This window comes from Numenius arquata, chromosome 2 (assembly GCF_964106895.1).
Source record: "Numenius arquata chromosome 2, bNumArq3.hap1.1, whole genome shotgun sequence".
In the NCBI taxonomy this organism is placed as follows: domain Eukaryota; kingdom Metazoa; phylum Chordata; class Aves; order Charadriiformes; family Scolopacidae; genus Numenius; species Numenius arquata.
In genome coordinates, this window is record NC_133577.1 from 99417083 (window position 1) to 99444108 (window position 27026).

The following is a 27026-nucleotide window of genomic DNA, read 5'->3' on the forward strand; positions in this document are numbered from 1 at the left end:
AGTTGATATATGGGCTAATGCATGAGTTACTGTCTACTTGCTCAAATAGAGGTATTCAGAATGTGGGACTGTAGTATTGTAGTTTCATTTTTCATATTTACTCCTTTAATTAACAGTTTTTCCATCACATCTTTGAGAGAGAGAACTAAATATGTGAATTTTTCATTAAGATAGTAAAAAGTTCTATTACATGATAATAGCATTACTACATATCCAGCTTTAATACGTGGTCTTGCACTCAGTCTGAAACTTAGGCTAAAAATATAATGATGCCCATGTACAGCAGTGAATGCTGTAGGTGCCAGAAACATGCATATGTTGGCATCTTGCCATCCCAATTATCAGGACAAGCATAATTAAACACATTGTGAAAATGACTAACTTCATCACTTCCATGCTGTGGAAAAAATAACAAACTTGTAGAGTTTTTACTTTCTTACTATAAGCAAGCACGTGTCCTTTAAAGTGAACTAATGCTCACCTGTATTGGACTGAATTTGATCTGTTGTTTTTCAGTTAGAAAATATGCAATCTCTATATTTTTAAAAAAAATAATCAATGTTTGGTTTTACATTGGATAAAACATCTTGACAACCAGGAATGAAATAATGCCTCTGTGCTGCCTCTCAAGCAATCTAAAATGGGTGTTATCTCTGATACACTGTCCTAGACCCAGTGAAACTTAGATTCCTTTCAAACCCTGGTCAGGCAGCAGTGGGAGAAGTGGAGATGGTTCTGTCTGCAAGACTCAGACATGCTCTAAAGAAGTCTCCTTGTTAAAATACTAGCAGAGAAAGGCTACTTTGGTTCTTTGACTGGCTGTGGAAATAGCTGATCGGGATCCTTGTAGAGCTGCAGCGCTGGACTCGAGCCATGCCACCCTCATAACGTTTCTTTTGGTTCTGGCTTAAGAGATGTTCCTCTCAGTTCATCATGTTGGATCTGTTTATTCTCCATGGAGACAAATGTGCACTTCTAGGGCATTTGCACGTCATCCTACTCCAGCTGTTAAAAAGCACCCCAACTGTATTTCATCTCTCCATTGACTATAAAAACACAGTGATTAAAATCAGGTGGAGATGGATACACAGCAGCTATCTAAACAGGCCCTCACAGTCCTTTTTCTTCACTCCAGAGAGGGTGGGTGTGAAGTGATGTGTCACAGCAAAGTTGGCGGAAGAGGTAGGAACAGAGCCTGAGACAGAAACCAACTGCAATAGCCATCCTGTTGTAGTCCGGCAACCTTCTCCATGATCCGTTTTCTCAGATTGTCTTAATATTTTTGCAGTCATAACTCTCACATTTACATTGCAGACACAAGTCTCTGTCCTCTACTCTGTCTTTCATCTGCACTTGTCTCCCTGACCATATTCCATATGACTGGATATTCCCTGAATTGCTGGGACTGGAGGAGTTAGTCTTGCTGGGAGTCAGCCAGGGTTTGTTGCAGGGTGGAAACCAAAGGTAAAAAGTGCACATACCCTTAAGCATCACTCATGTATGATGTATACTCATGTATAAGCTGTCCTTATTTTGCTCTTCACACGTCTGCCTGGGTTATGTCTAATCGAAAAAAGGTAGCTCTTCAGGGCAGGGACCACTCAGCCTTTATTTCTTTCTTATGCTCCACATAGGCTTAGATAAATATTAAGTTACAATAATATTAAGAACGCAAAGCCATCCTTTACAATTATGTGATTGTTTTTCACAGCATTGAGGATGGATTTCCAAACTCAATTGGTCTTCTCTTCTTGCTAAACACAGTATTAATGCTACCATTCAGAGGGGCAGAAAATGCCTGTAGCAAAAAATTAGATAAGACTTCATCTGTGCTCTTAGCATCAGCCTCAAACAGAAATTTCTTCATACTAACCTTTTTTTTTTTTCTTCTTTTTCTGATTTTACCAGTTTGTTGCCAAAGCTTAAGTTAGGAAAAAAATAAAAGTGAAACAGACAACATTCTTAGAAAGTGTTTCTAGATATGTGTAATTCTAAAGCGTACTTCAGTCAAAGGATCATGATCCTGATGATCTTCACTTGTGATTTAATACTTTGCTGTCTTGACTTTATTGCAGTAGCAACGCAATGATGCTAGAACTGCACTGTAAATAAAACATGCCAACTTTGTTGCAAAGTCCAAATAAATAACTTTAAATAAATAAATAACTCCATCACACAAACATCAGTCAAAAATGCAATTAAAAAGAGCCTCTTGCTCTGTGTTGTGAAAATATGAAATAGTACTTGGAACAAGCTGTTTCAAATAAAATTCTTCCCTATATTCAGCAACTCCAAGGCCAGAGTAATGGAACTTCATTTTTCAAAGTTGAAAGGATGATTTAATAATTATTTAGTATGAAGACAACTCTCTTTCTCCACCCTGCATACAATATCAAATTCAGTATAGCTTGATACATCGTGTATTTTCATTCACACTTTCATTACAGCCCTGTGAAGTACAATCATTTATTATACATTCTCTTGAATCTTTTTGAAACAGCAAACAAAATGTCAAATGCAAAGGGAGAGAAAAGAAAGCACCAGAAATCTTACTAGAAAAAGAGTACTCCCTTTCTTATCCTCTTTGTTCTAACCGTGAACCACAGTGAGCACTGAGCAGTGGTGGACACTGGAAAATAAAACTGAACTATAGGACTGTATGCAGCTTTAATGTCCTAGTACAGCAGTGATAAATTCTGAGTGCCATCACAGTGTAACCTCTATGGTAATTAGTCAAGCAATAGATATCTCATTAAAGAGAACTAAGTGTCTCAGAAACCATATTCGCTAGCAGGGTTAGTTAGTAATATATTGGAGACAAAGGACAGAATCACAGAATCACATGGGGTTGGAAGAGACTTCTGGAGATCATCAAGTCCAACCCCCCTGCCAGAGCAGGTCCACCTGGAGCAGGTTGCACAGGAACTTGTCCAGGCAGGTTTTGAATGTCTCCAGAGAAGGAGACTCCACTACTTCCCTGGGCAGCCTATTCCAGTGCTCTGGCACCCTCAAAGTAAAGAAGTTCCTCCTCATGTTTAGGTGGAACTTCTTATATTCAAGTTTGTGCTCATTTCCTCTTGTCCTATCCCCGGGCACCACTGAAAAAAGACCGGCCTCCTCCTCTTGACACCCACCCTTCAAGCATTTATAAGCATTGATCAGATCCCCCCTCAGCCTTCTCTTCTCCAGACTAAAAAGACCCAAGTCCCTCAGCCTCTCCTCATAAGAGAGATGCTCCAGGCCTCTAATCATCTTTGTAGCCCTCTGCTATACCATCTCCAGCAGCTGCCTGTCCTTCTTGAACTGGGGAGCCCAGAACTGGACACAGTACTGCAGATGGGGCCTCACCAGGGCAGAGTAGAGGGGGAGGATAACCTCTCTCGACCTGCTGGTCACACTTTTCTTGATGCGCCCCAGGATGCCATTGGCCTTCTTGGCCACAAGGGCACATTGCTGGCTCATGGTCATCCTATTGTCCACCAGGACTCCTAGGTCTTTCTCCTCAGAGGTGCTCTCCAGCAAGTCAGCCCCCAACCTGTACTGGTGCATGGGGTTATTTCTCCCCAGATGCATCAGTTCTTCTCAAATTCTTTGCTAAACTTGAGTTCAATAGTCTAACACGTCTAGGACTAATAGCAAAAGTCACTCAGGCCTTCAATGCTCCTTTTCCTTGCCTCAACCCAAATGACCTAATTCTTCCCAGAGCATTGGGTGAGTTATTCACACAAGGCTCAAACTACAGACAAATGGAAAGGGTAGAGCACAGCATCACATGAAGGAGGGTTTGGGCCACATACTTGTGACCCAGATTCCTTTCTTAACAGCTAGATTCAAAGGAGCAGGCAGCAGGCAGACTGCAGGGAATCATCTCCCCAGTTAACCTCACTGGCAGGAGACATTACAGTACAAGGACCTGTCATCAAAGTAAAGAAACATTCATGTGAAAGTGGAATCTTAACAGCGAATACTAATTTTAATCTATTAAAGTGCTACAACATGTGTATACCTAATATTGTAAATGCTTGAAATTTGGAAGTATTTCTTTCTTGTTTGGCTGAATTTCTCTCGTCCTCCTAAGAGAAGCTTTGAATTTACAAAACAACTAGATTCTGTTTCTTTCTCTGATATCATTTTTGCATAAAACACCTTCTAATGTCACAGAGTTCTTCCCTGGTAGTCTAGGAAGAGAAATCAGCAATGTTTTCACAATAAAAAGCCAGCAGGGTTTTTGCAAGTGACTGAGAATGGTGTTGTAAAGTGCCTGTACTAATTGCAATTGCAAACTTAACATTTATTTACCCCTACGTAGTCTTAGCTAAACACCATTTACTAGTGGAAATAGATTGACTAGGCAGCATCAGCAGCCAGAATGAATCATTAACAGAATGTACCTGCATGACAATAAGAAGGTCAAACACCAAGATGAAAGAAGCCAAGAAGGCTCTTGAGACCTCGTCACTTGGCAGAAATCCACGATTCAACTTGTCCCAGCTGATCCAGTCAGTAGTGATGACAAGCACAACTACAGAGGTCAGAGTAAACAGAACCGTCCTGCAAGGCCAAAAAAAAAAAAAAAAGAAACTCAGAGAGAATACAATAGTAATGAAGATGCATCATTCTATTTTATCTGCCTTCTAATGGTCAACTAGTGCTTTATCAGTACTTTTCCGTTGATGAAAAGAGATTGAAGAAAATTAAGTGTACAAACAAATCATCTAATTCAAAATAGGAAAGCAGCCAGCTGTACCCTTAGTAAAAAGCAATTTCATAGCTAATACTAAGCATGTTGCAAAATTAGGCTGGAGTGTATCACTCTCGTTCTTCGTTCCATATTTTTCACTGAGGGTGCAAACCAATTAAGCAAAATAAGAAAGAAGTAATCTATAATAAAGTACCAAGGACTGTATGATCTACACCAAATTCAAATGAGCAATTTGAGAGAACACTTTCTACGGCACCAAAGACATTAGAACCTTTGAAAAGTCTTTTGTCAGCTGTAGGAGCTGTAGGAAACTAACTGTGAAGTCTAACTTTTATACAGAAACACAGCTGTATGAAACAAATTTTAATTGCACTAAATTAATATTTAGTAAAATTGTGGGGGTTGTGGAAAGATTTTGCCTTGTGTCTCCTAAGATGTCCTTTGTACAAGTTTTCAACACATCTTACGGCATTTCTGAGAAGTCAGTGAAGAGTGAATTACAAAAGTAATAAAGCCTCCGTATGAATGTTATGATAATTCCAGAAGACACATTTGGCTAATTCATACAATTTTGCAATATGGTATTCAAGAAAATATCTTTCTAAGCTATCTCCCCAAAATAGCACTGCATCATTTCCAGGAGCACTTTGGTGATATCCTTCAGAGTTGGCAGCGATGACTGATTAAATTCCTGGCTCTGTGGAAAGAGGTAAATTTAGCTGATAATTTGAGGGGGAGCAAGGCTTATCCCAATAGCCATAGCTGTCAGTAAATCTGTGCTATAACAGGGGCATATCAACATCTGAATGCATGCACACATCTAAATAACCGTGGCAGGGTGGAATTTTTTTCTACAGCAATAAAGTCTCATTTTCTTCAGCTACCAAGGGCTGTAAAACAATGTGAAGAATATTTCCCATGACACTTCCAAATGGGACAAATGCTCAAAAGAGTAAAAGAAAAATCTCTACACCAGTAGTCACAGGCTACCAGTCTGTAGGCATTTCTTTTTATACGTCAGCCTTGACCGTGTCTGTGTAGGAAGGGAAAACAAACATGCACATAAGCAGCAGTGTATACATTTGGACTCCTAAACATCATTCTTCTGTGGCTCATGCCACTGTATTTCTTCACAATATATTGAGAAACAAAATTATTTGATTGCTACCACCTTTACCTTTGAACATTTATTTTTATTCTTAATAAATAAATTCAGTAATATTCAACACTATGGTTGGCACCATAACAGTATCCCTTGAGTGTGTTTCCAGCATCTGGGCAAGAAAGACACGAATGAGGCACATTAGACTTCATTAGACTTCGTTAGACATAAGCAATATTCAAGCCTGCTTATCCCTAAAACATTTGCTTAGCTGCCATCTCACCTGTAAGTACCTGAACCTGACGGACTTTTCTACAGGCTCCACTTTGGCACATACCCAGAATGCTTCAGAAACGTGATTCATTACAGTGCTTCTCTCATGTATATAGTCTCTTGAGACCCACAAAGCTGGTTTTTCCCACCTATTTCGCCTTCATATTTGAAATTCACATGGAGATAAATGTTCTCACTTTTTTACGTGAGTTCTCCAGAAAGAACGTAGCCCTCAGTGCTTGTCTGACGGCCCATGCAGACTGCCCTGGCCATTGGGTGCAGTGATTTTCCTTGTCCTCGTGGTGAGGAAGCCACATCTCCTAGTACATGGACAGTTTAGAAACATAATTGAAGTCTGCTTGGTTTGTTATGGGAACTGTGTACGCAGAAGTTATGCTCAACACTATTCTGCTTCATTCCTCTTGAATTATGCATTTGTGTTTTGGAGCAAGAGTTCAAATCATGGAAGGTCGGACTTTGGTATCTATGCAAGCAAAGGCAGACATATTTTTATGCATGCTTCATTGGCATGCATGCAAAGACCAATGAGTGTGCTCGAGCCCTATTTCCTTGAGGAAATGCATATGCACTTAAAAAACTGCTTTGTTATTCATTCTGAAATGTCAAATAGGGAGGGAAGCAAGCAGAAAATGGGCTGCTAATAGCAAAAAAAAAAAAGTGAAACCAATAAAAAAGGTTAGAAATAGATTTTTGAAATGGTTGCGTTAAACAGCATAATTAGCACTCATTGGTATTTTTGACCTATGATACTAGAACACAGCAAAATATACAGTACATGCTTTTGGAGTTATTATAAACTGAGTTTGTCTGGGTTAGAGTTCAGTTCACTTCTTGTGAAAGTACAGCACTGCCCCAGTGTCCTGGGGATTAAGAGAAGAAAGATGCCGAGGATTTCATTTAACTTGACATAACTTGTATCAGATGAACCAACGTGAGCTACGCTGCGGTATTTAGGCCAGTGTAGCTTGTCCTTTATTCTGAAATGCACATTCCTGAGAAAGAACTATATCATCAAACTATTCACAGCATTGCTGGCAGGACCTCTCTGTCTCTTGCTTATAGAAGGACTATGAGGAAAAAGGCAAGAGAGGATTGACTCTTCTCTGTACCAGACATTGAGAAATTCAACTTTTCTCTACTTCACAGAGGAAATACACTTTTATATTCCACTTCTAGTTCTAGCTTGCTATATTGAATGATTATGGGCCCTGGGCACCTATTCAGCTACAATAACACACACTTTACAACCTAGCCCATACTCTTCAAGATACAAGGTTGCTATGAAGAATAAAAATAAAAAAAATGTCTGCAAAAACCACTGTCCAGGCCAATTGCACACTGAGAAGTTAAAATTATTAGGTGGGTCGAGAAAAGTCAGTACTGTAACTATCACTGCCAGTGATCATCTAAACCCCCTAGTTCTGAACCAAAGGAAAGCTTGAAGAGAGGAACACTTTACTGCTGGCACCTCTTGAGTTTGCCAAACCAAGTCACTCATGCCAAACTGAATCCACACTGCTGGCCCTCATTTGCCAACAGAGCATTAATTTTGTCCTCACACACTTAGCAAGGGTCAAACAAGATATGCTGTGGCACCTTCCCACAACAGCACTTTCTTTACCAAAAGCTTTGACCAAACTGACCAACCACTTAGCCTTTATCACCCAGCATATTATATGCTATGAGAGGTTATGAACAACATAGGCCAGAAGCTTGAGCAGGTGTTTATCACTGGTGGTGGCTGCAGACAATCCCTCACGGCAGACAGGGTCACAATCTCAACCTTGGAGCCTCTACCATGCAGAAATGTCATTTCTGGAGGAGAAAGGCTGTGACACCTCATTTTCCTCTGCACTATTACAATCAACAGTAAGTACAGAACATTCACATGCAATGGGCCATCTTCAACAAACTATGCCAAAACCTTGGCATTAATTTACTTGCAGTGTCTCCATGCTGCCATCCTAGTGTTCAAGGAGGTAGCCATCATCTGGACAAACCCAACCTCAATGAGTTGTTTGGAAAGCACTTAGAGGTGGGGAAATTCAGAGCTGGTGTCACACACTCCCATCACAGGTGTCATCCACAGGTTTGCTCTGTGCGATCTCTTGAACTTTGCAAAACTCTGAGATGAATCTACTGCTTGCTCAGTGGTGGTCACAGTTATGTGAACAGAAAAAGGCTGTCCCTGCAGCATAATGCAGACCCTGGTGGATTAACAGGTTTGCATGTAAAGTTTAGAAAACAGGACATCTTTGATTCGGGGAAGTCCGCTATACAGGGACTGACCTGCACTGTAGGCAGTGCTGCATATTCCCTGCTGTCTCTGTCTCAGTCCAGAAATTTTTTTGGATATGCTCATAAATTTCACAGCATGCTGCTGGAGGATGTATTGGGCTGCTTTGCTATGCGAGATCAGAGACTTTATTTGTTGCCCTAGACGCAAGTTTCCTAAACCCTGTGCACATTAAGCCGACATGCAGCGCACTGCGTAGCTTCTGCTAAAGAAGGAACTTTGCTAACAGGACCATCACTGGAAACAGCAGGCTTCATTTTGCTGTCAGAGTCCATACATACCTACATTGCCCACACATGCAGTGATCATCATGCTTATTGTCTCAGCCTTATTTCTGCCTGTCAGGCTGAAAATATTGCATCCCTTCTCTTAAACACCTCTTACTCTTCCAAAAATCACAAAAAAATTCTCCTCAGACCTTCTGTCTCTCTGACCTTTGTATACAATGCCTGAGCTGTCACTTGGGACATGATGACCATAGATCAGGCTGGACTTTGCTACTGGTTCTTCAAAAAAAAAAAAATAAAATCCTGTTGTAAAGGAAAGCTGCTCTTTCTCATCCCTCCTTTGCCAGTGCTCTCCCTTCACCCTCTGAGAAAAACACTCCTTATGGGGCTTTGTGAGAAATTTCTCTGCTGGTGTCCCAGTGCCCCAATGCCCTGCATGCCACTCTCTGGCACAACTCTGGCCAAAGGGTGAACCAGAACTGAGAAAGCTTAAATTAGAAACACATTCATTAAATAAACAAGACATAATTACAAAATGTAATGGAAAAAATAACCTGGACACAAACAACAAGGACACAAAACCAATGCAAGGAAAAGCAAGAGAAAAAGCAAGGGAAAGTAAGAGAAGCAAAATAGGGCCAGCTGAGACTTATACACTTTTCCTAGAAAATAAAATTAGAATAGCATGCATTTGGGTGAGCAGACAATATTCTAAAGTTAAAATGCCAGAGCTACCTGCCTTCATCCACTCTCCAAAATACTGAGGATAGGGTGGGATTTTCTAGGAAGTTCTTCCAGGAGTCTAAGATAAATCCAAAATGTTCAGTGAAAGAAAGCAAAACCCACAAAACCCAGTGGAGCGAGCAATCCATCCAGTGCTGTGATGACCTAGATTTTCTTGGGGATCCATTCCTACACTCTGGGCTACTTCATGGGTGACATCACCCAATAGTGGCAAAAAGTAAAGATGACCTTCCCCATTGCCTCCAAGCAAGCCTGGTTTGTTTCCACTTCCAAGTGGTAGAGACAACCTGAGATCTGACAGAAGACACAATATGCTGCAGTGATGTTAGCTCCTGGCTGCCTGGGGACACCCTCTCATGTTGTTTTGCATGTCCTACCTCCCACATCAGGAATTCCCTAGGCAGAGTCCATGAGGCCCTGACTCATCCTCTTGCAGCCTCAATGCAGTACCACAAAACCATTCATAGCACATCCCCTCCAGACCTATGCCAGACGTACCTTCTACTCCATCCAGCCACATCCTCAGGAAATTGTCTGTATTATTTGTCTGTACTGGGCTGAAAACTGAACAGAATTTGTCCCAGGAAAGATACAGACAAGCTAAGAAATGTATAGAAGTTCACAAAACATTAAATGTTGGAAACAAGAACTGTTTCCAGTCTGAGACTCCTGATTCTTTGTGTCTAAATCAGCAGGGCAAAGGGTACCAAACCCAAATTCTGGTCTATGATGGGACCTCATTTGTCAAGCCTCCACATAGTGAAAGTGAAGTTTTTCACTGCTCAGGTATCAAATACAATTCTTTGCACAACCATATATAGGGCGAAGATAACACTACCTTCAATTTACCAGCAACATTGTTAGAGCTATTTAGAATTTTCTTCTGTCTTACATGACCCTCTGCCAAATCTTTTATGAAGCTGCAGCTTTGATGATCAGATAGCAAGAGTTCTGCTAAGATCGACTGAAGAGATGAAAGGCAAACTTTGGCTGTTTTCCTCATCTTCATTTTGTCTTTTCCAACCGGCAAAAGGCAGTATCTTGCCCTTTGACTACACTTTTTCCAGAAAAAAACCTACCTGTGCTTAGTCTGAAGTAGCTCTTAGATTTGTATGACAGCATTGTGAGAACTGTTCATCACACATTCACACATAATTGCCACTAAGCCAGGTTAGTTAAAAACTGTTAAATATCACTAATAAGCATTCCAGGTATTGATTAATACTATGTACATTTGGGACAGAAGGACACATTAATAAAGAAAAAAGATCATAAATTCTGTGTTCCTATTATTGTACGTTAAGAAAACGCACATATATACTTAATAAAATACGTAATATATATGTGAACTAATAAAGAAAAAATATAAATATAAGAAAATAAATAAAGAAAATTAACTAGCATAACATCTAGGTATATATTTAAACTCTAAATAAAACCACCTAGCAGTTAATCAGCATTCATCAAAACATTCAGCTTCAGATGGTGCTATAGGAAACAGAAAGGCAATTCTAATCAATGTTTTATAAATTACTATTTATGTTTTCAGTTGCAGTGTTTTATAATGTCAATTTTTCATGAATGTGCCAAAATAGTTAAAAATACCCTGTGAAAACAGATACAGAAGGGGAAATTTTACTGCTCTTGATATTTAAAAATGCTTTCCAGTCCTCAGGAAAGAAACATGATCCATCAAGTTAAATACTTTCCATAATTTTTAATCCCAGAATCAGCACTGGCCAAACATACCGTCCCACAGTGTACAATAACTATAAAGAACAATGCTACTGCAGATGTTCATATGCAAATGCCAACACTTTTTATTTCACTTGTTTTAATTAGGAAGGGTTCTGTTATTAAATCTGTCAAAAATAGCAACTCTAAAACCATTTAAAATAAAATATTTAGTCTGCCTGTTGCTTGGTGTCAGGACCACTTCTGCAGTTAAGCAAATATAAGGGACAGATGCTCTGCTGGTGAAAAGCATCTGGGTTCTCTGGAGCAGCAGGGATTTAAGCCTCCAGCTGGCCAGTGCTCTCCTGCCCCAGCTGGGACAGTGCTCTACAGGGAGAGCTCTGCCTTTGCTGCAGTGCGATGGGGTAGTGCAGTGCCATAGAGAGATGCAGTTGGTGCTGAGAACCCCATCCATATTCACAGTGTTTGCGTCTTGTGGGCTGAACCCAGCACCCATCCATAACCGCCGCTCGCTAGCCGAGATCCCAGAGAGCAGCTTCCACCCAGAAGAAATCCCACTTGTGCACCCCAAGGTCAATCCATACCATGAACCAAAGGGCAGATGGAGAGGTGACTGCGAGATGCACTTCAGAAGTGTGCTGATGAAGTGAACCTCTAATACGGACACACCCTAGAAGAATTCACATGCAACAAATATCTAGGAATATTTGGAAAATTAATTACACTGGATGTCTTTTGTTAAAATACAGTGCTTGATCCTCTGACGGGGACAAATATGTGGTAGAGAGATGGAATACTACTACTGTCAGATTTCAGAGCACCACACCCCCATGGCACGCTCTGCAGGCATAAATAACTGGGTGAAAGTATATTAATGTAGATTACCATCAAAAAGACTTAATTATCTGAAGTTAAATACCAATTAGAAGAAAATGGTTTTTAATTCAGACTTTTAATTGCATTATCTTTTTTAAAAAAACTTGCCATCACAATAGTGTACTTCTAACTCCTATCCTACAGTAGAAAGCAATGGGTATTTGCCAGTAACTGCCAGTGCTGAAATACCTGTTCTGAAGTTGCAAGTTCTGAAATGCTCTCTTTTTCAAATAGGGAATAGCAAAGGGAACTCTATATTGGGACTGGCTCATAAATGCTTATGAATAGCAGATACCACACATTTTGAGAACCTTGTATTCCCAGTTAAGTCTTCTAATCTACTCTTGTTGTCGTTCTGCCTGGTGAGCTGAAGAAACTGGACACCACAGATTATAAAGGATGCTCTGAGTTTGGCAAAACTGAATTGTTGATTCTGCATTTTTAACGATCATTTTACTTTAAAAAATGAAAATACTTTTGTGAATGTAAACAGCACTAGTTTTTTTCAGTTATATCAGTTTGTCAAAGGAAGCATATTACCTCTCCCACAGACCTTGCTTTACTTCTATCCTTTGACTGTGACAGCTGCAATTCTATTAGTGTATCAATATGATTCCAGAGCTATTTGGGATTTTTGCACAAAGATTTGTATAAAGTCTGAAATTACATTTATGTTAATGCACAGAGGAAACATTTTACTATGTTTCATGTAATAAAATGAGTAAGATTAGGTAATGTAATCACATGGTGAAATATTAGAATTCTAGAGAGCATCATTTTTTTATTATAGGTAGAAGCATCTTTGAGTTTCCTTTTGCCACACCATTAATTTACTAAAATGAAAGCGTTATCTATTTCAAACAGCAGCTCATTTAAATTAAACTCATCAGCCATAAGCTTTAAGTTTCAAATGCCATTTCCTATCTATCTGTGACACAGAAAAGGAAAAACAGTTTAAGAAGGTTTGTGGTCTTGCTTGTAAAAAACATTTTCAATCAACACCTATCGTACACAAGGTGGTATAGGACTCACATGAGTTATATCCAAGGAACTTTACTCCATGTTCAACTTCCAAAGTTAGAAGCTAATTGCCTAACTCCAGCAGAAAGCATTTTGAAAAAAACTCACAATTCTATATAAGGTAAAGGGAAGCCATTTTCTGGTTTACTTTCAGAGGGATACATCACTTACTCTATCAACAGAATGGGGAGTGGAAGACAGCTGGCTCAATAAACAACAGAAACAAGATTTTCAAAAATGTTTTCAGAGCATCAAATATGTCTTAGGATAGACGTGTCTGGCAATTTTTCAGTGAAATTGGTTTGTATTCAGACAAGGGTAGTTCATCAATACATGGAATTTACCTGTGAAAGGGCTGATTTCTGTAATGTGAGGGAAGCTGTATGAGAACCAGGCACGATTCCTACACCTTGCTGCATGTGAGCAGCCAGGAGTTAGGGCAGCATCTCAGCTGCACAAGATGAGGCAAACAGCCCAGGGGCAAATACCTGTTCTGTGTGATCCAGACCATGTACTTGAGTACCAGCCTTAAAGAAACCAGCTGACTGCCATAATAACCAGGCTTTGGGTGCTACACGGTGCCATTTGTTCAGCCTCTCTCGTTGGAGCTGCTCTGTTTTGCATAAGCAAGAGAACATTAGTACAACTCTCAACACAGATTTCCCACACCGAAATGAGTGTCTTAGTGGCTAGTTATTAAGTTGTTATGTTATTCTCAGTCCCTGGTAAGAGTAAGGTAAAGGTTTGCTATTCACTATAGCAGGAAGACATGGGATCATATGTCAAAACATACATAACAGGGACTTTGGCTTTCCATGTTTCCAGCATCCCCAGTAACTGTCACAGAAACTGGTTATGACAAGAAAACATTCTTGACCTCCTATTGTCAGTTATCATGGAGTACTCAGTAAAGTCTTAAATTCATAGCAATGTAGAATGGGGAAAAGCTTTTGAAATGGAAAAAGCATATGTATTTACATTTAGAAGGCAACTCCCATTTCAATTGCATTTAGCTGGCAATGGAAATGCTACTTTAAGAGCCTAAAATTAGGCTCTTCAGATCTATAGCAAGAGCTAGAGGTATATCTCAACACCTCCTTGATTTTCCTGAGTTGAAACATGTTATTAAATTCTAGTTTCAAAAACGGGAAAGAGCATAAGTGTGGATTTAACACCACATTTTTCAAGCCTATCTGTGATCTGGGTTATTTGGATTTCTAGATAGTTGATTTAAGATAATTGGATCTTCTGAAAATCAGTTTAACAACATGTAAGTCAGAAAGGTGGTAAAAATTAGTGGTTTAATAAATCAATTTTTTTCATTAATAAATTACTTTATTCATTATTTCCCCATTATTGAATTTACTAGCATTTTTTAAATTCACAATTTATTTCATAATTAATGAATCTTTTGCCCTGATCAAAGTTTTACTACACAGACAACACAATGTTTTCTTCAGGATAGTATAGTCTCATATTTCTTTTCTGCATTTAAATTATTCAAATTTTTTCCCAAATCACACGTGAAGTCTGCTACATTCACTTGGCAGGAGCCAAGTGAATAACTGCTAGTTAATTTTTTTAACACAGAGTATTTTTACATATGTTTTAGTTCAGTACAATTAAAACATTTTTTAAGGAATTCAGATTCAGCCAGAAACTTAACCACAGGTGTTTTTTTGTAGAAATCTACATGTGAGCTAACATATCTAATCTCTCATTATAGTCGATAGATGAACGCGAGATTCATTTGCCCAAACACACGTGTTTAGTGTGATTTGGGGCACTGTGGCATACCTTGGCTGGCCTCCAGACCCCTCAGTAAAAACTCTCCTCTGAGTTTTGTGTCATGTCTACCAGCTCTCTGCACTTTTTCAATATGCTAAAGCATTTCAAATTGTAGTCAATGCCTATGTTTAGGCACCTGAATGCCACCTTAATTCAGTTGGTGGAGTCTGGAAAATTATTCAGGTGACTAAATAAAAATTTCTGCTTGAAGTGAACTGAATCACCATCATCTGCATTGGTCAGAGCTCCATCAACTGTAGTAGGAGCTGGCATGTTGATAGGCATAACAAGATGTAAATACAAGGCACCTGAACCCAGAGCTGATTCTCAAAACTGAAGTAAGTTTTCAATGTTTTAATTTCTTTTAAATAATGAAAAGCCTGCTTGAACTGGAAAACAAAAACATTTTATTTAGGAACTGTCAAAACTCATCTTTGAATAAAATAATGGAAAAGTTCTACTTAGAAACTGTGAAATGAAAAATGCCACTGGAAAGTTGGCATTTATTTGCTTTTTAAAAAGCATTTTAGAAAACTGAATGATTTTGCAAAGCATTTTGATGTTGCAGAGTCTTAAAATTATCCTTACAAGTTTTTGGAAAAAACAAGAACAAACACCATAAAATTTCCTGCTGTCTTTGTGATCATGAGTTACGAAGCATTAAGGATAAAAACGGAGTCTGATTTTATCTATGTAGAACATATGGAACACTTTGTCCTTGCCCGGATGCTGTCATGTTGCTGCTCTTAAACAAAGCTTTTGATAAGAGCAGGTGGGAGGGCTGTACAGTATACACTTCTATTCTCACAGCTTTTCAGACAACATATTATATTCAAAATCAAAATTAAAAAATACAGTTCAAATTTAGCATAAGCTAATCATAACAGTTTAATAGCTTTCTATGTTCTGGACTAGATTAGCTATATATTTTAGCTACATAGTAGTTTGATGGAATAAGAAATTGCTCATTATTTCAGGTTTCATACACCATGGTATCTATGGGATATAACTTCTCATTCATCAAGATGTTGTGCCTTTTACAATTACATTTGTGCAAACCCTATCAAAGTAAAATATAATTACAATTGTTTTGAACTGCTCTTTAATGTTTTTTTCCAAAGCATTTTGAATAAATGCAGGCTCTTTCATCTAACAAGTTGATTATATTTTGATTAAATGTATTTCTAAAACAACCCCAACACCAAAAAAATATCCAAAAAGCTTTAATCTTTCCTCCTGAGCAATGCATTTTTATGTCAAAAATCTTTCAAAGAATATCAATCTTACCTTAGTAAGAAAAGGGCATTAGTAGAGAGCAAGCTGAGCAAGAGCTGGGCATGTGTGCTGGCAGCAAAGAGGTACTTCCCTGTATTCCACACTTGATAGACCATATCCAGAATATCACATCCAGTTTTTGGCCCCCAAGTACATAAAAAGTACCAATAAACTAAGGGGGAGGACCCTAAACTGGTTGGGGGCTGAAGCACATACCCTGTGAGGAGAGGCTGAGGGTTGTAGGCAAGTTCAGAGTGGAGACAAGGTGGCTTTGGGAGCATCTAACAGATGCCCCTCAGTTCCTCTGGGAAGGTTAGCAAGACGATGGCGGCAACCCATTCACAGCAGTGAATGACAGGAGGACAAGAGGCAATGCATATGTTGAAACAAAAGAGATTCAGATTGGATATAAGGAAAAACTCTTTCTCATGAGTCCCATCAGACAGTGGAAGAAGCTGCCCAGAGAGGCTGTGCAGTGTCCATCCCTACAGATTTTTGAGACTCAACTGGATAAAGATCTGAGCAATCTAGACTCAGCTTAGAGCTGACCCTGTTTGAGTAGACTAGAGAACTCCTCTGATCCTGAATTCCAGCCTGAATTATCCTGTGATGCTACGCTCCTATGATATTTTCCCTCCAATAAAGGAATCCTAGTAGCCAAGCATGTAAGTTATACATCATTAACATTTTCATAGGAAAGATGATCTTATCATCCAACAAGCAATCCTATTTGCCTATAGAAAAAATGTTGAACAATGGCCCTAGACTCAAACAATAAAAAAGCATTACAATTCCTCCTGAAAAAAATCTATGCAACCAAAACAGAAGGTTTTTTTTATGCATAGGACTTCTGAATTTCATCTGATGTTGTTGCTCCAACGAAGACTTTACAAACGCAAGCACTCAAAACTTCATTTGACATTTACAGTAATTGAAATATATAATACTTTTTGCAGATGATTCAAGAAGAATTAATACCAACTCTAAGTCACTCAGGAAATAAAAGTTAATATGCGTGTTGTTCCACAAATTGAGCCAGTTCCAGTATAAGGCTCACACGTCTTCTAAGAAGAGAAAGAAAAATCACATCCAAATTCCTGTGATTTTGATCTCCTGGTAAGTTAACCTTTCTAAGAATAGAACAGGGTGTGAAAGTAGAACGAGCAAAAAGAAGCTAATAAAGAGACTCACCGGAATACATCTGAAGGCCACTGCTAGTCTGATAATTATATGCCCAGTTCCACAACAATATGAATATTGTCATTTTTCCAGTGATAGATGAACATGAGGAACTTCCAAGAAGGAAGGAGCACAAGAAAACTTGAGAATCATTATGGCTGAATTCACTAAGATGAATACATATTTGGTTAAACTTAGAACTTGTCAGGAAATGGTTATCCCCCTCAAACAGAAACTTTTCAATATTTCAGAAAAAGCCCTGTGTTCTGTCCTGAGACTAACCTGCACTCTCTTCCAGCTTGTTACAGTGAAAAGAAATCAGAAAACAGATAAATCTTGAAAGAAATAGGGAACTCAGCAAAGATGCAGTCAACCCAGGCTGAGGCTTCTCCCCTTACCTCCCCCCATTCAGAAGTGCAGGGGCTCAGATTAACATTCATCCAAGCGGATTTGATTACCATGGCACTGGCTACTCTGAGGAGACTGAGTGTCTCACTAGTTTTGATCAGAAATTCCTTCCCACAGATAAGAAACATTTCTCAATGAAAGTTTAATCAAAAGTGATGCATTTCTGAATGTTTCATTTTTCTGAAAAAATATAATAATAAAAAAATTTTTGTTGCAGGTTTCCCAACAAGGTGTAAGCAAAGGTCCCTCTCCTCCTGAAATAATTTTGTCATCCTTTACTTTCCAGCCTTGATCTCTTTGACTTCTAATGTCTTAGCAAATAAGACTCAGATGTGAAGATGCTCAGAATTTGCCATCTCAGTCCCATATAATTGTAGATTAAAAAAAAAAGCAGGTCTTCTACCATTTGCTTTTAGCTGATTTTCTTACTTGGCAGTTAGTACTCCTTCGGTTTGCTGTCATCTTCTGTCTCTTCCCTGTTCGATCTTAGGCCTGCTTCTTCCTCCTGACCTGTCTAGTTGACTCACTTTAGTCCTGCATGATTCTCAAGGTGGTCTGTAACCTGTAATATGGCTTCCCTGGCCCTGGGATTTGATGGTGTTTTGGTGCTCTAGGATTCATGCAAATGGCGAGGTGTCGCGACGGAGGGAAGACAGGGCCACTCAATATGAGTGATCAGCAAGCTTCGTTTATTGATTCACACAGTGGCCTTTTATGTTCTAACATAATTAGCTCATACATATTACAAAAGTTAAGCTCATGATTGGTTAGTTCTTAGAAAGATCAACTCCACCCTTGGTTCCTTCTTTACAGTTACTTTCATCCTCTTTTCCCATGCCTGAGCAGCTGCAACCTCTCTGTTATCTTACAACAATTATAGTCAAGGACGAGGTGTCTTTACCAGCCCAGTAGTTACGGGGGCTGAATCCGATGTTTCTCAAGCTTTTGCTCGGCCAGCTGGATCATGTCTACGTGACCCTTCTCAGCTAGCCATTCTCCCACAGCTAGGGATGTCTTAGCAGGATTGAAGGCAGAGACACAGCCCACTGCTGGATGACACTGCAGAGTTCAGGCAGTGGAAATTGACAGCAAGTGGAAAAAGGCACAGTTTTCATCTCTTCTGGGATACAATCACTGATATTTGTTTCTTCTGCCAGTCTTCTCTTCTTGTGGATCTCCTTTAGGGTTATAACCATCTTGCAGAATGTATTAAGTAGATAATCAACATTTCACCTCTTATGCCTGTCCAAGAAGGTAGTTCTTTCACCAGAGCCAGGCTACAAGTCAGGGACAGCCCTTTTCTCTTGCCAATGAATAGCTGGGCTGAACAAGGGGCCACGTTTAGGTCAGGTTAGGCTTCCACCCAGTTTACCTTCCAGAGACCCACATGCCATATCAACCTTTGCTTTGCTTCCATGATTATACCAAGCTGAAAATAGTTTAGGGACTGCTAGATAGACCCTGAGTTTAATAGATATTGTGCTGACTTGAATTTTGTTAAATATATATTCTGTGTTTAACATTCTTTTAAACACTTTACCCAATGCTGATTGAGTCCCCTCCAGTTTTAAAGCTATGTGATCCTTTTCTTCCTGTGAAATGCTTCAACATATGTGTTTGACAAGCTTAAAAGCCTACAGGCTGTCTCCCCATCACTTAGACGACTGCTCAATCAGTCTCCAGCAAGCACCTACAGAGAGCAGCTAGAGGAATGCTTTTGGAAGGGCTATATTTTGCAGTGTCTCACTTTCTCTCAAAACAGGGAACCTTTGTATGATTGATGAGACTTTGAAACAAATCAGCATTTGGAACAGATGGATGCACTTGGCTTCTTTGGTCAACAACCACTAGAGAGACCAGAATCAGCCAAATTTTTAGACCTCTGCAGAGCAAATAACTGCATCCATCTCACAAAGGCTGTAAAATGGAGGACAGCTTTTGGGACTGGATATAGTCTCTCACAAAGCTTTGTTTAGTCATTTTGATTAACTTTGTTATGTGGAGGAAGAAGCAGCTGTGGATGTGGACCTGGGGAACAGCACTGATGATATCCTCGCACTGATGGGCAGAAAACCATGGGAAGAGTAAACGGAGCAGCCAGTACACAGCTCCTGAGAGGGACAAGCAGGCGACATCCGCGTGCTGTCTTTGTGTATGCCATATATGGGACATGTTGTGGAAACTATGATAAGGTAGTAGGACTGGGAAAGTACCGATGTGTTTGTGAGACTAGGGAATGGAATAATACTAGCTGTGTGTTGAAAGATATATAAAGAGCTTTGTGATGCTAATAAATGTCTTCGCTTTACCTTCCGGCGGAGTCCGTGTTGTTGATTGCCACATTGTTAGCATTGTCTTCCGTTTTCTCCTAGGTCATTCAGTCATTGTACAGAGATGACTTAAGTGAATTTGGCCAGTTCTTCACTGAGTTTTTTGGCATTATGTTCTTCCTGGAAGCCTTGAAAATAACTGTCATCTCTAGTTAGGAGGCCTTGAAAGATCAATTTGACTTACAAACATTCCTGGGCCTTTCCAACCATTGCTGGCAATCTATTACAGAGATTTCTGGGTTTATAACCCCATCAATATCTACTATAAAAAGGAAATCTATTTCATCTGAGTCAGTGGCTACCTTCACTAAGTTAAAGCAGGTGTCTACCTTGTGGTGGGGCTATTTTAATGCTGTATTTAGGGAGGAATGGACTTTACGCTTAAAGCTCCTCCAATATTGTGAAATACTACACTAGACCAGCTGTTTTTTGAGTTTGAAAAGTGTTCACAAACCCTATAGCAGGTGACTGTTTATTTATGAATATGTCATTTGACATTAAAGGCGGCTTCAGAGATGGATTATACAGGACTATGGTAATCACCAGTTGTGCTATGAACAATAATTGCAGGAGCCCTCAAAGTGAAATGTCCATAGCCGCATTCAGTGCGGAATCTTCTGCAGCCCACAAGCTCTTGAAAAAATGCTGCATCAGAGAATAAAGCTAAACAATGCTTCCACTGACTAATGCTGTCACCAATTTTTCTGTCAATCAAATGATAGTTTCCCTGAATTTGCATAAATTTAAATGCTGAGACAAAACATTTAATTTAAATACTTAATTATATTTAGATTTCTGGAACTACATTTGCATCAAATTGGTTTAAATATAGGATGTGTAACTAGTGAATGACACTAGCAAAGGCTCTGTTGTTTTACTCAAATGGGAAGAAATAAGCATATGAAGGTTTTTGGTTACGTGGCATAAATCAAAAATGGTGTATAGAACACTTATTTCTTAAGGAAAAAAAAAAAAAAAGGTTTGCATCATTCAGTTTGAAGTATCAAGACTATTTTCTAGCTGGACTTACCACGTGGTCAAATGTCTTCAAATCTCTTTTAGAAAGATGATAACAGAACAGCTTATGACGTCAAGAAGTCTGGAATGAACTATTACTATGAACTCTAAGTATTAGAGACAGTGAAAGCGAAATAGATTGGTGGAGCCGTACACTGAGGCGTAGGAGTGGGGCAGAGGCTCTGCAGGATGTGAATGATCTCCCTTCTGCTTGTCACCAGGCAGAAGAAAGGAACCTAAGGGACAATGAGGAATGGAGGCAGGTCCCTCCTCGGAAGGGCAAGCAAAACTCCTGCCAGCCCATGTCACCTTCCCAGTTGCACCTACAAAATAGGTACGGTGCTTTGGAAGTCGAGGGCCAGGCATACGAGGATAGGGACAAGGATTTAGACAGTGAACTACCCAGAGTCAGCCAGCCACCCCCACGCCTTCGGACTTCAGCAACAAAAAAAAAGAGGAAGGTAATTGTGGTGGGTGACTCTCTTTTGCGGGGAACAGAAGGCCCCATTTGCAGACCGGATCCTTCCCACAGAGAAGTCTGCTGCCTCCCTGGGGCCAGGATTAAGGATATAAAGAAAAATCTCCCTGCCCTGGTCCGCCCCTCGGATTACTATCCATTATTGGTATTTCAAGTAGGCAGGGATCAGGTAGCTAACAGTAGTCCAAGGGCCCTGAAGAAAGACTTTAGGGCCCTTGGACAGCTGGTTAAGGGATCAGGAGCACAAATTGTGTTCTCCTCCATCCCATTACTTGCAGGGATTGATGAGGGTATAAACAGGAAGAGCCAGCAGATTAACTCTTGGCTCCAAGGCTGGTGTCACCGTCAGAACTTTGGTTTCTTTCATCATGGGATGTTCTATAGGACATTAGACCTGGTGGCAACTGGTAGGGCAAGCCTTACCCAAAGGGAAAGAGGAATATTAGGACAAGAATTAGCAGGGCTCATTGAAAGGGCTTTAAACTAGGGTTGAAGGGGGATGGGGATGAAAGCAGGATTACTAAGGAGGAGCCTGGGAGCAGATTACCAGTGCCGATGGGTAAAAGTGCTAGCAAGGTCTTGTGGCCTGTTGCCTCAGCAGAGGTGGAGGATGGTAACCCATGTGGTAATGACATGAGGGACAGTGATAGGCTGGATACCACAGAAGGGTCTGAGCATGGTCAGGGAGGTGTTGGGCCTCACCCCCCCATAAAAATGGCAAGAAAACTAGCCCAGCTAAAGTGCATTTACACAAATGCACGTAGTATGGGCAACAAACAGGAGGAGCTGGAAGCCGTTGTACGGCATGAAAGCTATGATGTAGTTGCCATCACGGAAACGTGGTGGGATGAATCGAATGACTGGAGTGCTGCAATGGATGGCTACAAGCTCTTCAGAAGGGACAGGCAAGGAAGGAGAGGAGGAGGAGTGGCCCTGTATGTTAGGGAGGAATATGAATGTGTGGAGATAAATGAGGGTAATAGTAGAGTTGAGTGCCTGTGGGTACGAATCAAGGGGAGGACCAGCAAGGCTGATATTGTGGTGGGAGTCTATTACAGACCACCCAACCAGGATGCAGAGGTTGATGAAATGTTCTATAAGCAGCTAGCAGGTGTCTCGAGATCACTTGCACTTGTCCTGGTGGGTGACTTCAACCTACCAGATATCAGCTGGGCACTCCATACAGCTGAGAGGGAACAGTCTAGGAGATTCCTGGAGTGTGTTGGGGATAACTTCCTGACACAGCTGGTGAGTGAGCCAACTAGGGAAGGAGCGCTACTTGATCTGCTGTTTGCAAACAGAGAGGAACTTGTGGGGGATGTAACAGTTGGAGGCCGTCTGGGGTACAGTGATCATGAAATGATAGAGTTTCTGATTCTCAGGGAAGCAAGAAGGGGAACCAGCAGGACTGCCATCATGGACTTCCAGAGGGCAGACTTTGGTCTTTTCAAAAGTCTGCTTGACAGAGTCCCTTGGGAGGCAGCCCTGAAGGGCAAAGGAGTCCAGGAAGGCTGGACACTTTTCAAGGAAGAAGTCCTAAAAGCACAGGAGCAGGCTGTCCCTGTGCGCAGGAAAGCGAGCTGTCGAGGGAAGAGACCGGCCTGGCTGAACAAAGAGTTAAGGTCACAGCTCAGGGAAAAAAAGGAAAGTTTATGTCCTTTGGAAAAAAGGACAGGCGACTCAGGAAGATTACAAAGGTGTAGTAAAGTTATGCAGGGAAAAGATTAGAAAGGCCAAAGCTCTGCTAGAACTGAACCTGGCCCTGGATGTTAAAAACAATAAAAAGAATTTCTATAAATATATTAATAGCAAGAGGAGGACTCGGGAGAACCTCCACTCTCTCCTGGATATGGAAGGTAACATAGTGACAAAGGATGAGGAGAAGGCTGAGGTACTGAATGCCTTCTTTGCCTCGGTCTTTAGCAGTGGAGTAGGGTGTCCCCCGAGTACCCAGACCCCTGAGCTAGCAGTTAGGGGCGGGGAGCAGGACGAAGCCCCCGTAATTCTAAGGGAGATGGTGAGGGACTTGCTCCATAACCTCGACATAAACAAGTCTATGGGCCCAGATGGGATTCACCCGAGGGTTCTGAGGGAGCTGGCAGAAGTGCTTGCAGAGCCACTTTCCATCATCTACCAACAGTCGTGGCAAACTGGGGAGGTCCCAGCCGACTGGCGCCTAGCAAATGTGACGCCCATCCACAAGAAGGGTCGGAAGGATGATCCAGGGAACTACAGGCCTGTCAGTCTGACCTCGGTGCCTGGGAAGGTGATGGAACAGATCATCCTGAGTGCCATTATGCAACACATGAAGGATGCCCAGGTGATCAGGCCCAGCCAGCATGGGTTCACAAGGGGCAGGTCCTGCTTGACAAACCTGATCTCCTTCTATGACAAAGTGACTCGCTTGGTGGATGAAGGAAAGGCTGTGGATGTTATCTACCTAGACTTTAGCAAGGCCTTTGATACAGTGTCCCACAGTATCCTGCTGGAGAAACTGGATGCTCATGGCTTAGATGGGTATACTCTCCGCTGGGTTAAAAACTGGCTGGAGGGCCGGGCCCAGAGAGTGGTGGTGAATGGAATGAAGTCCAGTTGGCGACCGGTCACGAGTGGTGTCCCACAGGGCTCGGTACTGGGGCTGGTTCTCTTCAACATCTTTATCAATGATCTGGACGAGGGGATCGAAAGCACCCTCAGCAAATTTGCAGACGACACCAAGCTGGGTGGCAGTGTTGATCTGCTGGAGGGTAGAGAGGCTTTGCAGAGGGATCTAGACAGGCTGGATCGATGGGCTGAGACCAACGGGATGAGGTTCAATAAGGCCAAGTGCCGGGTCCTGCACTTGGGTCACAGCAACCCCAGGCAGCGCTACAGGCTTGGGGAAGAATGGCTGGAGAGCTGCCTGGCAGAAAAGGACCTGGGGGTGTTGGTCGACAGCAGGCTGAACATGAGCCAGCAGTGTGCCCAGGTGGCCAAAAAGGCCAACAGCATCCTGGCCTGTATCAAGAACAGTGTAGTGAGTAGGACCCGAGAGGTGATCGTCCCCCTGTACTCGGCACTGGTGAGACCCCACCTCGAGTACTGCGTCCAGTTTTGGGCCCCCTACCACAGGAAAGACATTGAGGTGCTGGAGCAGGTCCAGAGAAGGGCAACGAAGCTGGTGAGGGGTCTGGAGCACAAGTCTTACGAAGAGAGGCTGAGGGAGCTGGGGTTGTTCAGTCTGGGGAAGAGGAGACTGAGGGGAGACCTTATTGCTCTCTACAAGTACCTGAAAGGAGGCTGTAGAGAGGCAGGGGTCGGTCTCTTCTCCCAAGTTACAGATGATAGGACAAGAGGCAATGGCCTCAAGTTGCGCCAGGGGAAGTTCAGGTTAGATATTAGGAAATATTTCTTTACTGAAAGGGTTGTCAGGCATTGGAATGGGCTGCCCAGGGAGGTGGTTGAGGCACCATCCCTGGAGGTATTCAAGAGAGGAGTTGACATAGTGCTTGGGAATATGGATTAGTGTTGGGTGGTGTGGTGGTGTGTGTGTGGGTTGCGTGTGTGGTGGTTTTGTTTTTGGTTTTTTCTGTTGTTGGTTTTTTTTTTTTTTTTTTTTTTTTCATTGGTTGGACTAGATGATCTTAAAAGGTCCCTTCCAACCTCTGTGATTCTGTGATTCTGTGATTACTTTACCACAGGTGAAAGCTGCTTAAAATCTCAGCTCCTGCTTAACATACAAGTGCTGGTGATGTGTGCCTGCTGCGTTGACAGCTTGTCCCACCTTGGACCTTGCCATCAATTTAATTCAAAATATCTTTAGTTTTAGTTCATTTGCTACTGAAAAATGTAATAAAATGTAGTGAATTGAAATGCTTTTTTAATTTTTGGGTTGTTTTATAATATAGTCACACCTGCTGCCAAAGCAGAGTCTTAGTAATGCTCTTCCAGGTTGCTCGAGTTGCAAAAAGAATGATAAAATTGAGCCCTAATAGGCAGTGGATGTCCTAATAAGCACCGCTGTCTCATAAAGCCAAAAGGTTCCTGAACAGTCCAAAGCTCAGACCTTAGATGGCACCATCTATACAATGTCCATACAGTCAGACTTTGCAAATGGGATAATAGTATCTTCTTTCTCTTTCTGCTCGTTCAGGGAGAGACACCTAAGTTGAATCCTGCCTCTCTGAGTTCAAGGAGCTCTGGTTTTGTTCTTGTGCTGGGAATTACCTCAATCACAGCAAGTCATCTCATCCCAGATACCCAAATAGAATGAATTATCTTAAAAAATAAAATGATAAAACTGAGGAGGAAATTGAATAGTGGCATTACAAAGTAGTGGTTCGTATCTCCTAAAATTGTTTAATCTGTCTACTTCCAAACTGATCAGAAAACACAAAACTGAACATACTAAGATGGCTTGACAAGATGGACAGATAGTTAAAATTTGAGAAATTTTCATATGGTCCAGGGAAAGGCCTTAGGATACAACTTTATCTTGTGTCTTAAGCTAGAATCCTAAATCCATAACCAGGCAATTATATTTAAATGGTCTGATTTTCTGAAGTACTGCAAGCCCCAGAAATCTCTTTTAGGTCAGATTCAAGGGACAGTTTTACATATTTAGATGCTTAAAATATAAATATAGGGTAGTAAATTCAGATGGTTAAGGTAAGAATATTTTGGCTATGACTCATTTTCCTAGAAGGGTAAAGCATTTTTCATATGCATCACTTTCTGAGTACACATACCTAGACCTTAACATCAGCTTTCACTATAAGTCTGATCTTGCTATTGTGAGGCAGAATCTGCTGTTACAAGATACATTACAGTTTAGATTGCATGCAACTTCTTCTGACACTCTTAAAACCAGATTATTCACCCACCTACCAAAATAAATAATGCAATCAGGTTTCTGGTACAAAATTTGCAAATATATAAATCTTAAGAATATTATTATTACTCAAATCAAAAAGATAAGCCTTTAAAAAACACAAGCCAACAGTAAAGCTCAATAAATGGATGAAGAAAGTAGTCAGATGAAGTGATAACAAAAAAAAAAAAAACAAAAAAACAACAGAGAGAAACATACACCCAGCACCAGAATTTTGCTTACTGAATAATGGGAAGATATAAGCCAACACTATGAAGAAAGAAATGCAGAAGTTGCAAGAGTATTATCAAAGATGAGGAAATAAAGTGTTTAAGATTTAACTAATTAAACTGCATATCTGTCATTGTATGCTTCAGCAACCTAATTGCATGGATGCCATGGAGCTTATTAAATATCACAGGGAAAAATGTCCCCTACAACTAACTGAAAAAAAAAAAAAAGCTTCCAATATCTAAAAGAATATTAGAGTTTCATTGAAGACTACTGGGCTTTTACCACTGATTTCAAACAGGTGAAGGTCAGGTGCTTATTTGAACATACCTATGCAGATGTTCTTTTTCACTAGGAAAAGTCAATCATCTTGATTGTTTTAGTGGATATCAAAAGCCATTGACCACAACTGTTCACAAGCACAGAAGTTTCCTTAATTTTGCAACATCACCAAGATTGCTTACCCTATACCCCAACTGAAGGTCCTAAAATAATTCTGCTTCTCTAGAAAATGA

The 27026-nt window shown here is 40.7% G+C and overlaps 1 protein-coding gene across 1 annotated transcript in view; it reads right to left on the minus strand.

Annotated features, from left to right (window-relative positions):
• The window catches only part of TMEM117 (transmembrane protein 117), a 219885-nt gene that overhangs the window by 36918 nt on the left and 155941 nt on the right, over positions 1-27026 (minus strand). Inside the window, exon 5 of the mRNA XM_074169008.1 lies at positions 4392-4551. Within this exon, the coding sequence (XP_074025109.1) occupies positions 4392-4551 (160 nt within the window). The remainder of the gene's footprint in view (positions 1-4391; positions 4552-27026) is intronic.